The sequence below is a fragment of the Garra rufa genome, chromosome 23 (assembly GCF_049309525.1).
Source record: "Garra rufa chromosome 23, GarRuf1.0, whole genome shotgun sequence".
In the NCBI taxonomy this organism is placed as follows: Eukaryota; Metazoa; Chordata; class Actinopteri; order Cypriniformes; family Cyprinidae; genus Garra; species Garra rufa.
In genome coordinates this window covers 24,806,662-24,819,938 of record NC_133383.1, presented here as the reverse complement: position 1 = coordinate 24,819,938, position 13,277 = coordinate 24,806,662, and the positions used below count along the sequence as shown (strand labels likewise).

The window sequence follows — 13,277 nt, the reverse complement described above, 5'->3', positions numbered from 1 at the left end:
TCTGTTGGGAATCACTTGCAATGCTTTTCATTTTTAAAGACTGTCTTACATCGTTCCTTTTATCTTTAAAGCCCTATGGGTTCTCTTACCACGCACATCATTCCAGCAGAATGAAAAACAGTGTAAGAAAAAGGCCTTTGGGAGACACAGACGTGATTTATGTGGATAGCTTTGCTTTCTGTTGTTTGCTTCTCATTCAAGTACAAAAACAACAGTGGCACTTGCTAAATAAGTGTGAATTAGCATCAAAACATTGTAAGTCGAGCATTCATATTGATAGCGTTTTAAGCTCCATGATACTGTAACGTAAAGAAAACAACTACTAATCGTATTCGTGTCAGAATTGTTTTATTCACTAGGATTTTGTTTGTAAGAGACAAAATATTTTGATAATAAATAATACTAGCATTTTAGCTTCATTTTTAAAAGTCATTATCGTTTTGGGGATAATTAGAGTATTTGGGCGGGACACAAATGGAAAGCAGCCTTCAGTCCTTTGTAATAAAGCACTAAAATGACCCCATCTCAGCAAAGTACAGCATGATAGCAGACTATTAACTTTTTCATCTCAGTAATGCTTCCTTATAGTATTCTCTTGGGTTTCTTTCTTTCACAGTCATTGCACAAGATAGTAAACAGTTCATTTTCTATCTATTCATACAGCAGCTAATTTTGAAAAAGCATTTGCTGAACATTTAGAACGACACAAGTCACTAAAAAGAGAAAGATGGATTTGAAACAATCATTGTACTTCAGTTCATTACTTTTGCTAGTATGCTGATTAAATTCAGCTTCAAAATTTTGACAAAGTATCACTTTAATATCGTTCAAGAGCAATTCCCTCAGATTGTACTGTACAAAATAAAACAAGGAAATCTTTAGTGGACTGAGAACTATAGCATTTCAATGACATTTTTATATTTTTTTAAACACACACCACATTTAAAAATGAAAGCCATAATTGTGTCCATTTGACATGCCTTAAATATATACGTTAAAGAGTTCAAGATAAAGTGAATGTTTTTGTTTTTCTTTTATGTACAAATTTAACCATAATCCACTATCACAATCCAGGTCTCTATCTGCACTGCTAGTGTCCATATCACTGTCATAACACAATGGATCAAGGGAATATGAACTGATATCGCTGTCATGTGGTTTCTCGAAGCTGCCTTGACTTCCACAGACAGATCCTCAAATAGTTTCAGAAGTACAGATGAAATAGAGGAGCTCCATCAAACTTCAGTTGTTCTTCAAGCTGAGAACGCAAAACAGAGATTTATGTCATGACATTGCTAAAGTGAAAAGTAAAAAAGTTAACAGTTTTTGTGTTATTATTAAAATACCATTTAAGTGTAGTCAATATTTCATAATGCTATATTCATAACGTTTTGTCCCTTTTACTTAGGCTAAAATGTATGGAAGCCCATTTTCACCACTGAATAATAAAAAAGGTAATTGCAACACTTGCACTTGTGACTATTTCTCAAAATTATGAGTTTCTAAACAAAAAAAAAAAAGTCAGAATTTTAAAGTCCGATTTCTTTTTGTTTATATCGTGCAATTCTGAGGGAAAAAAATCTGAATTGTGAGTTTATCTTGCAATTCTGAGAAAAAGTCAGAATTTTGAGTTTATATCTTGCAATTCCAAGGAAAAAGTAAAAATTTTGACTTGATATCTTGTAATTCTGATAAAAAAATCTCAGAATGAATGAGTGTGTAACTTAGTTTAAGTTTACTTGTGTATTTGTGTCATTACAAGTTGATACAAGTTGTACTACTATAGTTGAGATAATTAACCCTCTACTAAAGTGCTTATGTTTACACAACACACCATTTTTTATTTTGGCAAATTGGTGGCTAATTTATACGAATTTGAATATCATTCAGTACGACAAAAATGAGCTAAAAAATGAGTCCTCTATCCAAAATGTTGCTTCCACCAGTGAAAATGTCATCTTTTCTCAATCAGAAGAGAAATATGCACAGGTCAAGCAGCATTCTAAACAAATAATATAGGTGGATTTTGATGTGAGAAGACAACAGGAGATGAACCTTTTCACTGGAGGAAGTGTTATTATAGATTATGGACAAAAAATTGTCTGTACATTGTTAACATCTTGCTATGTTTTTTTTTTTTTTTCAGCTGTATGGTTTATGCGCTTTGTAATTTCCGCAAGTCAGAAAACACTTTGTCATTGATCATTTTCATTAGCAATTTCATTACCACTGAGTGAAAGTGTGTGTGATGAGTGACCCGAACAGAACTCCAGCAGTGACACTCATTGCTCTCTTATTGATCTGTCATTGACTTTCCAATTCCGGTGTTCGGCACAAAACTGGCAGAAAACGCTCAATTGAGCCGAGTCCCAGAGATTCGGACGCAGGCATCCAGACAGACTTGTGACTCTTTGCACTTTGTCAAATGATTAGTTTCAGTGTGTTTTTGAGGTTAATGTAGTAGGGACTCAAAGTGAATGAACAAACTGAAACAACACAAAAAGCATGAAATGTAGGCGGCTTGCGACCAAATCCCCTGTTCTGTTTGGCAACATTCATGGAGGTGAGGAGTTCAAAGGAAATGTCTAAGCAACCATGACTAAACAGGCTTACTGAACATATGTAAAAGCTCTCGTTTCGTGCTCTGACTGCTCACTTTCCTGGCGATATCACCATTTGATCTTTGCAGTGAATGAGTTCTGTCAGAATAAGAGTTCTTACAGATGTTAAAAACATCACAATGATCCACAACTAAGAAACAAATCCAAATATGAGCTAAAATACTTGTCCTCTATTGATAATGTTGCTTCTGTCACACCTTTGGACCTTTTCATCTCTCGTAAGCACCCCTACTTAAGTTTGAGTTTGTTCAGTTTGTCCTTATCCAGTATTAACTGTCTTTACGTGTATCTTCTGCCTGCCTTTTGTGGATTTACCCTATTTGCCTTTATCTTCTTCGTGCATGTTTATAATCGGCATTGTTACGTGACAGAATACCAGGCCAACAAAGATGTTCAGCTGCATTTTACGTTCCTTTTTTGTCTTGAAAGTATTTTCTTTTTTGTCATGGACCTTACCAAATTCCTCCTCCTCTTGATCTCTCAAGGACCACACAAGACTTCTTGGAAGTCGCTTATTACATCAGCTACCCGGACGCAGTCGCCCGAGGTACAAACTGAAATCCGTTGAACTTCAGGATAATCCCACTAGTCCCACATCATCCCGCTGCACAGAGCCAATGCCTGAGCCCACCACAGACGGAGAATGAGAGACCGCCACAACCAACGAGCCATTGCCAAGAAGAACGACAGAGCCGAGGATCGTCCCAGAGCCAGAGCCTGACTTGTCTGACCATGTGAGAGAGCTGGCAACTACACGATTGTGAACAAAACAGTGGTGCGCGTGAGTGCGGAGAAAAGCCCCGCCTACTGAACTACCACTGAGCATTAGCTGCTGTTGAACTTTGTGAACTTAATAGACTTTGATTTAGATTTATACGTGGACATGCCCACTCTTCTCCCACCATCATCAGAACCTTTAGTCTGCCCTGTCTGACAGCCAGACAGGTCATTCCCCTGTCCGCTGTGCTCCCGCTATTGGCAGTCACAATCTGGTGTGTGTGGGCAGCTCATACCGTTTCTAACCACACTGATCATCTTGAACTATCGCCCAGGCCTTACCATCGCCTCTTTTGTCTCCCGGCAGCCCCGCTACTTAACCTCAGCCCACAATCTGTGCGGTGGGATCGCTGTGGGTCTGCTAGTCTGCATCGGCGTTGTGGCTGGAGGATCACTTATCTCTGCCTCCAGCCTCTGAATCCCGGACTCCGCCTCGGCCCGTTGACCCAGCGGCTCCACCATACGCCTTATTCAGCCCGCCGCCATCTTGAATCGAAAACGAGGCTGTGCGGGAGAGCAGTCCAGCAGCGCCCACTGTGGTGTATTGTTGCGTACCGGGATGTAGATCGTATAACCGTAAAATAATAGGTCATTTCACATTTTTCCACTGGACAAAGAGCTCCAGAAAACGTGGATTGTTCCACAGGACATATAACCTAACTTTCAGGTAACACTTTTGCATTTATTTAAGAAAATGACTGTGGAAAGACTGTTAATTTCTAATGTGAGCATGTTTATCTTCCTTTAAACGCTTACACAGAGTTTTTCAAATGATGTTATATAGATTAAAATGCTTAATGGTTTGTGTTAAGAGCCTGCAGCTAGGTCATAAGCATCTTCCCGACCTTTATTATGAAATTACGATAAACATGACATTTTCCATCTCTAAAGCAAAACAAAAACAAAAAAATAATATTCTGAATATCATTTTGCGATTTTAAAAGTGGTTGACCTCAAACACTACACGGCAAACTAATAAATAAATGTTATCTTAATATCTTTTATATCTTTGCATAAAAATAAACTTTCTACCCACTGTTTTTTGTATGACTTAACATGTTGTCTGAAAGAGGCTTACGATCTAACTGCAGGCTCTTAACACAAACTATTAAGCATGTTAATCTTTAAAACATCATTTAAAAATAATATCTTTTTCACTTACGATCACAAGGTTTTCCTTTCGTGAGGCTTTTGAGTCCAGGTAAACACAGACGAAGCTGAACCCTCCTTAAGCTTCCTAATTCCAGTCAGTGTTTTTGAAAAACAATCCTGAGTAAAATGTTGAGCACACTCTTGTGTTCTTTGTAATCTATACAAAATGGAGATATTTAGTTTAGCTGTTGTAGTAAAACATAACATTTTAGCTCTGCGTAAACGTTTAAAGGAAGATAAACATGCTCACATTATAAATTAGCAATTAGTCAACCGGCTACTTTCCACAGTCATTTTCTTAAATAAATGCAATATTGTTATCTGAAAGTTAGGTCCTATGTCCCGTCGAATTTTAATAATACACATTTTCTGAAGTTCTTTGTCCTGTGGAAATGAGTGAAATGATATTTTCTCTTTATTTTTATGACTATACGATCTACATCCCAGTACGCAACAATGCGCCACAGTGAGCGCTGCTGGACTGCTATCCCTCACAGCCTCGTTTTCGATTCAAAATGGCGGCGGGCTGAATAAGGTGTATGGCTCATAGCTCCCTCCTCTTTGCTTGGCCTGTCAGTCCACCATCTGCTGGGCTTCCTCATCCCTCCGGCTCTGCCTTGGTCAGTCGTCGGCCATCCAGCGCCTCAGGACTCCACTCCTCTGGCTACACCTTGTCCCTCTGTCCTTCCAGCTCTGTCAGACTCCTCCTTCTCTCCACCTTAGTCCTCTGACACATCGGCTCCACCACGGCTTCCGGATCCCCACCTCCGCCTCAGTCGCTGGAGTCATCTGCTCAGCCTTGGCCCTCAGGATCCTCAGCATCACCTTGGCTCGACAACTCTCTGTTTCCACCTCAGGCTCCTCTTCCACCTGCTCTGCCGCCATTGGTCGGCCCTCCACCATGGCTCCTCCCTCCATCGTTTCCACTGTAGGTCACCTTCCGGGCTGCGGCCTGGGTCCCGCCTGGCTCCTCCTGCTCCAAGTCCCTCCTGTCTCCTCCCTCCTTCTGATCCACTCTGGCTCCTCCTGTTTCCTCCATGGCTTCTCCCTCCATCGGCTCCACCCTGGACCCTGGACCCTGTTCGTTGTCCTCATCCCGGGTGACCGTCCTCCACCTGAACCTTCTCCAGCATTGTCTGTCTGTTCCTGCACCAAACCTACATACACTCCTTTGTCTTCATCCATCCCTCCCTTTGTCTCTGCGGCACGAGGTTTCGCCTTCTGGGAGGGGGGTCGAACTGTCATACCTTTTTGTTGTGTTTTCATCATGTGTTCATTGACTCAGTTTCTGTCTCTCTTTGATTAGTTAGTTCACCTGTCTCGTTAATCTCCCTCACCTGTCTGTCCCTTGTTAGCACCCCTAGTTAAGTTAGAGTCTATTCAGTTTGTCCTTGTCCGTTATTAACTACATCCCTACATGTATCTACTGCCTGCCTTTTGTGGATTTACCCTCTTGTGGATTATTTAAAGACTATCTTCTTCTTCATGCTTTTATTTCACCGTAGCGTGACAGCTTCTGCCAGTGAAAAAGTCATCTTTTCTGCATCAGAACAGAAATATGCACAGGTCAATCAGCATTTACAAGCAAAAGCAGTCCAAAACTGTTCTAAACAATTCTGCCCTACAAAGGCAAAGTGCAGTAACTACGCCAACACTGAAACTGAGAAAAGTGCCTTTAAAGTTTTTACACCATATATGGTATTAGTTTGAATTTTGTAGTTACTGCGATTTTGACACTCTTGTTTCACTGAAACGGGACAAAATTGAACCAGGAGACTTTGCCACAAGACAAAATGGTTGTCACAAAGCCCATTTTAAGCCTTAACTAAATATTGACCAAATGTGTAGTTAATGCACTTTGCCTTTGGAGGGCAGAATTAATATTGGTGGATTTTGAAGTGAGAAGACAACAGCAGATGGAGTTTTTGACTGGAGGAAGCACTATTATAGATTATAGATTATGGTTTAAAGTGAATAATTAATGCCTTATTTGTTTCTTATTAACATGCAGCTTTTTTGATGTACTGGAGTGGTGTGGATTACTTCTGCTTTTTATCATCTTTTCGGACTCTTATTCTGACAGCACCCATTCACTGCTGAGGATCCATTGGTGAGCAACTGATGTAATGCATAATTTCTCCAAATCTTTTTTAGATGAAGAAACAAACTCATCTACATCTTGAATGGCCTAAGCGCGAGTCAATTTTTGGATGAACTACTCCTTTAAATCATCATGTGTGAGCATCAGGGTTCTGTGCGTTGAGGGTTGTCCTTGTGTGTGTTCATTGCAGCCTCTTCTTGTGCATGCATATGAACACATTTCATGATGAGAGGGTGGAATAATGCCACTGCATGCCACTCCGTGACAGCTTGGACACGCCTGGCGGTTCCCATCATGCTTCTCACGTTCTTTTTCCTTCATCTCTCCCTAATTATCATTCCATGCAGCCCAACACGCTATGCTGTGACCTTGCCTGCTCCGCTGCAGCCTCCGCATGGAAACTGGCCCGTACGGTACCGTGAGGACATGGTCCAGTCAGGCGGAATATTGATTCGGAGCAGATATCGATCACATATACAACACTCCATTAACTCGCATGAACACGATGCAAGTTAACACCTCGTGCCTGCTGTTATGAGTACTGCTTTTGCAGTTTCGTTTCAGAGTTGGCTTATTGAGTATTATGAGTAATTTCTGTAGAGATGTACTTTCTCCCACATTATCATTATGCAGGTTTACCTTTTGATTTTTGTATTTTGTGGTTCAGAATGAGATGCAGTGGCTGGTACTCACTTGTTCTGGTGTTTGGAGCCCTGCAGATGTGCGTGGTATTGTGCTACGGAGTTGAGCGTAACACTGCAGACCTCACATGTGTGACTCCGCTTCAGGCCTAAGAGCATACATAAATATAAACACATCTATTAGACTTGAACTATGCTGCTTGATATATTCAAACTGCAAATGCCCTCAAATCTTTCTTCAGGGTAAATATAATGCCCTTTTAATACAAACACCTACAGACAGCTAGAACCCTGAGCATTCTCTTCACGTACATGAATTACATTGACAAATTAGCATACAGCCTGAACACAGCACATTGTTATTTCTTAAGCTAAATAAATAATATAATGGTGAATTTGTGAACACGTCTAGGTCATTTTTTTATTCTACAATCAAAAGAATGTAATTAAAAGAATGTGATATTTCTTAATGAAAAAAGGGTCACTTTAAGAACTATTAAAACAGGAAATGTTACAGAGCTGTGTGATAATCATGAGTCCCTTGTTTGTCCTGAACAGTTAAGCTGCCTGCTTTTCTTCAGAAAAAGTTAAAATTATAAATTTGACCCCTCTCAAAAGTTTACATACACTTAATTCTTAAAACTGTGTTGTTACCTGAATGATCCACAGCAGTTTTTTGTTTAGTGATAGTTGTTATTGAGTTGTTTGTCCTGAACAGTTAAACTGCCCGCTGTTCTTCAGAAAAATCCTTCAGGTCCCACAAATTCTTTGGTCTTTCAGCATTTTTGTGTATTTGAACCCTTTCCAACAATGACTGTATGATTTTGAGATCCATCTTTTCACACTGAGGACAACTGAGGGACTCATATGCAGCTATTACAGAAGGTTTAAATGCTCACTGATGCTTCAGAAGGAAAAATGATACATTAATAGCCAAGGGTGTAAACTTTTGAACAGAATGAAGATGTGTACAATTTTCTTATTTGGCCTAAATATCTTTTTTCATTTAGTACTTACATGTTTCATTTATACTTACATACTTATATGCTTTATACTTACATGTTTCCCAGAAGACAAAATAAGTTAAACTATTATTTTCTCTTGTAGACTCTATGGAAATATATTTCATGTGAAATATCTTATTCAGGTCAGTACTAAATGACAAATAACATGCATTTTGTATGATCCCTCTTATTTTGGTAAAATAATTAACATTTTGCAGATTCTGTAAGGTGTATGGAAACGTTCAACCTCAACCGTAGCAATGATAATCACCACTGAGCTGAAGAATTACCAAAAAAAGCAAATCAATTGGACATTTTTAAATATAAAAATATAAATTTTGCTATTTTTCACTCTTTTTTTCTAAAATGATCCTTAAAATTTGTATATAGCAATGAGAATCACAACTGAACCAAAGAATTACAAAAATAGCTAATCATTTGTAAAAAAAAATTTTCCTTTTTTTTGTATTAAATTAATCTATAAAATGTGCACATACTAATGAGAATAACCACTAATAACCACTGTATTTTTTTTATTATTTTCTTTATGCAAACTATATCTCACAATTCTGACTTTATAACTTTATAACACAATTGCAAGAAAAAAGAGTTTTATCACAATTCTGAGAAAAAGTCAGAACTGCGTGACAAAAACTCACAATTCTGACATTATAACTCAAAATTGTGAGATAAATAGTCACAATAAATACAATAAATAAAATGACAATAAATAATTTTTTATTCAGTGGTGGAAACAGGCTTTCATAAAAATATAATATTAAAGTAATAAAATTCGTTAGGTTTTTTTTGGAGTAAATTATGACTTTAACTGCTTTTCGTGTCATTCACTCATATATAATGTCCTGAAATGCAGTCATCCCTGCTCCAGTACTCAGATTATGCACAAAACCAAATATATATGCCTCCTTCACACAAAGCATAAGCTTATGTCCACATATGACTCATGTATTCAAAGAGCACGTCAGTTTGTGCAACCATCTAACGCCTGATGTGATTTACTACAGGGAGATGGGTGGTGTTAAATGACCCTTACATATGCCACACGACCCTTACATATGCCACAAAGCGATCACCTCCTCTGTTTAAACAAGGAGAATCCTTTGTTATCCCAGTATCCAGGCAATCAGGCCAGATAATGAATGGAGGCTCATCTAGAAGCCTCATCAATAACATTTACCACGGATCTATATTCAATCAAAGCCGTGGATTACGTTGGCCTCATCTTTGCAACCACATCGCCTCAGCTTTTCTTTGGCATTGTGCACGTTCAATGATTAAAAACACATAACAGAAGGGGCCGTGAAACACGCTGATAAGTCGTATCCTCCCACAGCTTTGTCTTCCTACACCAAATCTGCTCTCAGCCACAAACTAGGACAAACAAGTAAATTATAAGCTTGTGTAAAGCCTGGAAAATCAGTCGCTGGCTTCCTGTGAGGTGGTAAATCTGATGAAAACGCTATAAAATGGGATTTGATTACTGGTGAACATTGATTCTGCGCCACAAACTTTTTTATTTAAGACAGACAATTGCTAGTGAACAGAAATAGCATCTCATGTTCGTAGTTACAGAAAACTAATATTATAAACTCACAAGCACACCACAAAAATAAGAGTGTGTTCAATCCAGAGAGTGCTTGTACTATTACTGGCAAGTGAAGTTCTGGGAAGCCTTAATGAAAACTGCAGCAATGAGTCATATTTATGAGTCACGAGCTTGACGTGAGGGACAGGACACTTTTCAATCTGAATCTAAATCCAACATTTGCCCAAACGGCAGCTGGTAAACACTTCCCACGAAGTGGTTTCTCGTCCCTTCGTGCGTCAAAACTCACTAGCGAGGTGGCTTTGTTGTCTGCAATGTCCGCCGATGTTGGTTTGTTTGGTGAGCAAAGATCCTGCGCTCTTTGTTGCCCCATTAATTACCTATTGATAACTGCCTCGAACGAAAGCTCTTTAGCAAGCTGCTGAATAATGCAAAACTTTAATGAAATGCCTGCTTGCGAAAAGACTCTAAGACCATTAAAATGCCTCTACTGAGGCCTGTAAAACAGGATGGTCAATGCTAAAATGATATCTGTGCTTAAACGGTGGCATTTACGGCGGGGTTATTCATGAGCCATTACCACAAACTGATGAAAACAAACACTGTTACAATTAAATGTACTGTTTTAAAGGGACAGTTCACCCAAGAATAAAAACACTGTCATTATTTGCTCACCCTCATGTCATTCCAAACCCATAAGAGTTTTGTTTTTCAGCTTTTTAAGTTTTTTTAAGCTGACATTGTTCTAACACAAAACAGTCACTTTTTTATATGAAATACAATTAAAGGGGACATTGGATATACTATATTGCCAAAAGTATTGGTTCTAATAAACAGGTTTGACTATGTTTGAGCACATAATGATATTCTAGGGGATTGTGTTCTTCTATTTTGATAGCATCAACTTTGACAGGACAATGCCTCGGTGTATAAGGCAAAGTTACAAAAAGAAATGATTAATTCAGTCAGTGTGGAGTGACTTTAAATGAAGACTTTGAGCCAAAAACTCATCACCAAACACCAATGACTTGTACATATGAGTGCAGTCATTTTTGACACTTCCAAAATGCTTGCAACAGAGATGGAAATACAATTTATAAATACATGAATTGTTTCCATCTTTGTTGCCACAGTTTTGGAAGTGCCTTTTTCTGTTCTAAAGAAGGGGTGTCCCAATACTTTTGTCCATATAGTGTATGTACAAGTCATTGGTGTTTGGTGATGAGTTTTTGGCTCAAGGTCTGCATTAAAATCACACCAGAGGTGTTCAGCTGTGATTAGGACTTTGCTTTCTGCAGAACAGTCCATTTCTTCCACACTGACTGAATCAATCATTTCTTTTTGAACCTTGCCTTATACACAGAGGCATTGTCATGTTAGAATAGAAAAGTGTCCCGTCAAAGCTTAAACATTAAGATTTGTACTCATGGAAATTACTAAATTAGTCAAACCTGTTCATTAGAAGGCGGTGTCCCAATACTTATATGGCAATATAGTTTAAATGTGTCTTAGCAGTGTGTGGACACAACCACCCTACAATGATAAAAATCATTTCACTTATTTTTTTTTAATCCCCTAAAAACCTAAACAGTCTCAATTCTCAAGCTGTTTTGATTTGCTGAGCACTATGATTTTCCCGCCCACGACTGTTGACGGACCGTCCCGTTTTAGCATATTTCCGCCTTCAGTCAGTTGTACGCTGTGCATTTTCTCTGCGCTCAAGCAGCTGTAGCGACAACAATGTTTTGTAAGCAATGCAGGTGTTTTGTAGTTGGTTGTAAAAGTGAACATAAGAGTCTTTATTTTCTCCCGACATCAGAGCTACCGAGGATTGGAAACGCAGCAAATTAGTTTTGTTTTTGATGGTAACGCGCCAAAAAGATACACAAAAAAAAATGAAAGAGAGGGGCGGGGTGAGCAGTAGCTCATTATCATTTAAAGAGACATGCACCGAAATGGCTCACTGTGAACGTTATTGTTTAACACAACCATTGAGGAATTTTAACCAAAGTATTTTGCAGACATTTCATGAAGACCCTAAAGAATCATTCCAACTTGTGGAATAAGGACATCTGATGTTCCCTTTGTTTAAAATAGAATTAAAAGTCTTCTGAAGCCATACAATGCTTTGTGTGATGAACAGAATTAAAGTTTATAGTTCACCCAAAAATGAAAATTCTGTTATTAATTACTCACCCTCATGTCATTTCAAAAGTGCAAGACCTTCTTATGTCTTCGGAACACAAATTAAGATATTTTTGATGAAATCCGAGAGCTTTCTGACCCTGCAAAGACAGCAAAGGAGGACAGTCCTCCACCATTATGCATACATCGTGGTACTCTCGATAATGGCGGAGGACTGTGAGAAAAATCGTCAGAGAGCTCTCGGATTTTATCGAAAATATCTTAATTTGTGTTTTGAAGATGAACGAAGTTCTTGCAGGTTTGGAACAACATGAGGGTGAATAATTAATGACAGAATTTTCATTTTTGGGTCAACTATCCCCTTAAATTTTGATAATTCAACTAAAAATTATAATTGCAATTAAATGGTCCTAGCCAGTGAAAGAATCATTTATATTGGTTCTGTGAATCAAATCAAATGATTCACGCAAAACTTAAAAAACAAGTCGGGATTTTTTAAATAATGCCTGTTTTGCATTTCTTTTTTATTACTTTATTTCATCACACAAAACTATGGCTTCAGAAGTCTTGGAAATTAGTGCACAAGTCAAATAGGTTACTTTTTTTGTATACTTTTATGGTATTTATGCATCCTTTTTAAATGTTAAAGGAGAAGTTCACTTCCAGAATATAATTTACAGATAACCTGATAATTTACTTACCCCCATGTCATCCAAGATGTTCATGTCTTCTTTTCTTCAATTGCAAAGAAATTAAGGTTTTTGAGGAAAACATTCCAGGATTTTTCTCCATATAGTAGACTTCAATGGAAATCAGCTGGCTGAAGGTTCAAACAGCAGTTTCAATGCGGCTTCAAAGGGCTCTACACGATCCATAAGACCCATAAGGGTCTTATCTAGCAAAATGATTTGTCATTTTTTTTAAAACAATAATAATTTATATACTTTTTAACCACAAATGCTCGTCATGCACCAGCCCAACCTCACGCATTACATAATCACATTAGAAAGATCACGCGTGATGTAGGCAGAAGTACCAACCCAGTGTTTACAAAGTGAATGTACAAAGAAAGTCAAACACAGTTTACAAAAAAGGTAAAACAACGATGTCGGACAATTTTTTATTTGGAGGAGAAAATAAAATTTTTCGAGAGTTTTTCGCCCTACCCTACCTTTTTGAACCAAAGTACACAGACGTAGAACTAACTAAAGGTGACCTTTCCAACATGATTATGTAATGCGTGAAGACCTGCATGCGCATTGCCGAGCT

The 13,277-nt window shown here is 38.3% G+C and overlaps 1 protein-coding gene across 1 annotated transcript in view; it reads right to left on the bottom strand.

Annotated features, from left to right (window-relative positions):
* Positions 1-331: 331 nt before the first annotated feature.
* The window catches only part of zmat4b (zinc finger, matrin-type 4b), a 49,229-nt gene continuing 36,283 nt past the window's right edge, over positions 332-13,277 (bottom strand). Inside the window, exons 6-7 of the mRNA XM_073829919.1 lie at positions 7,345-7,441; positions 332-1,258 (exon numbers count right to left, since the gene is read on the bottom strand). Coding sequence (XP_073686020.1) covers positions 1,243-1,258; positions 7,345-7,441 — 113 coding nt within the window. The 3' untranslated portion in view covers positions 332-1,242. The remainder of the gene's footprint in view (positions 1,259-7,344; positions 7,442-13,277) is intronic.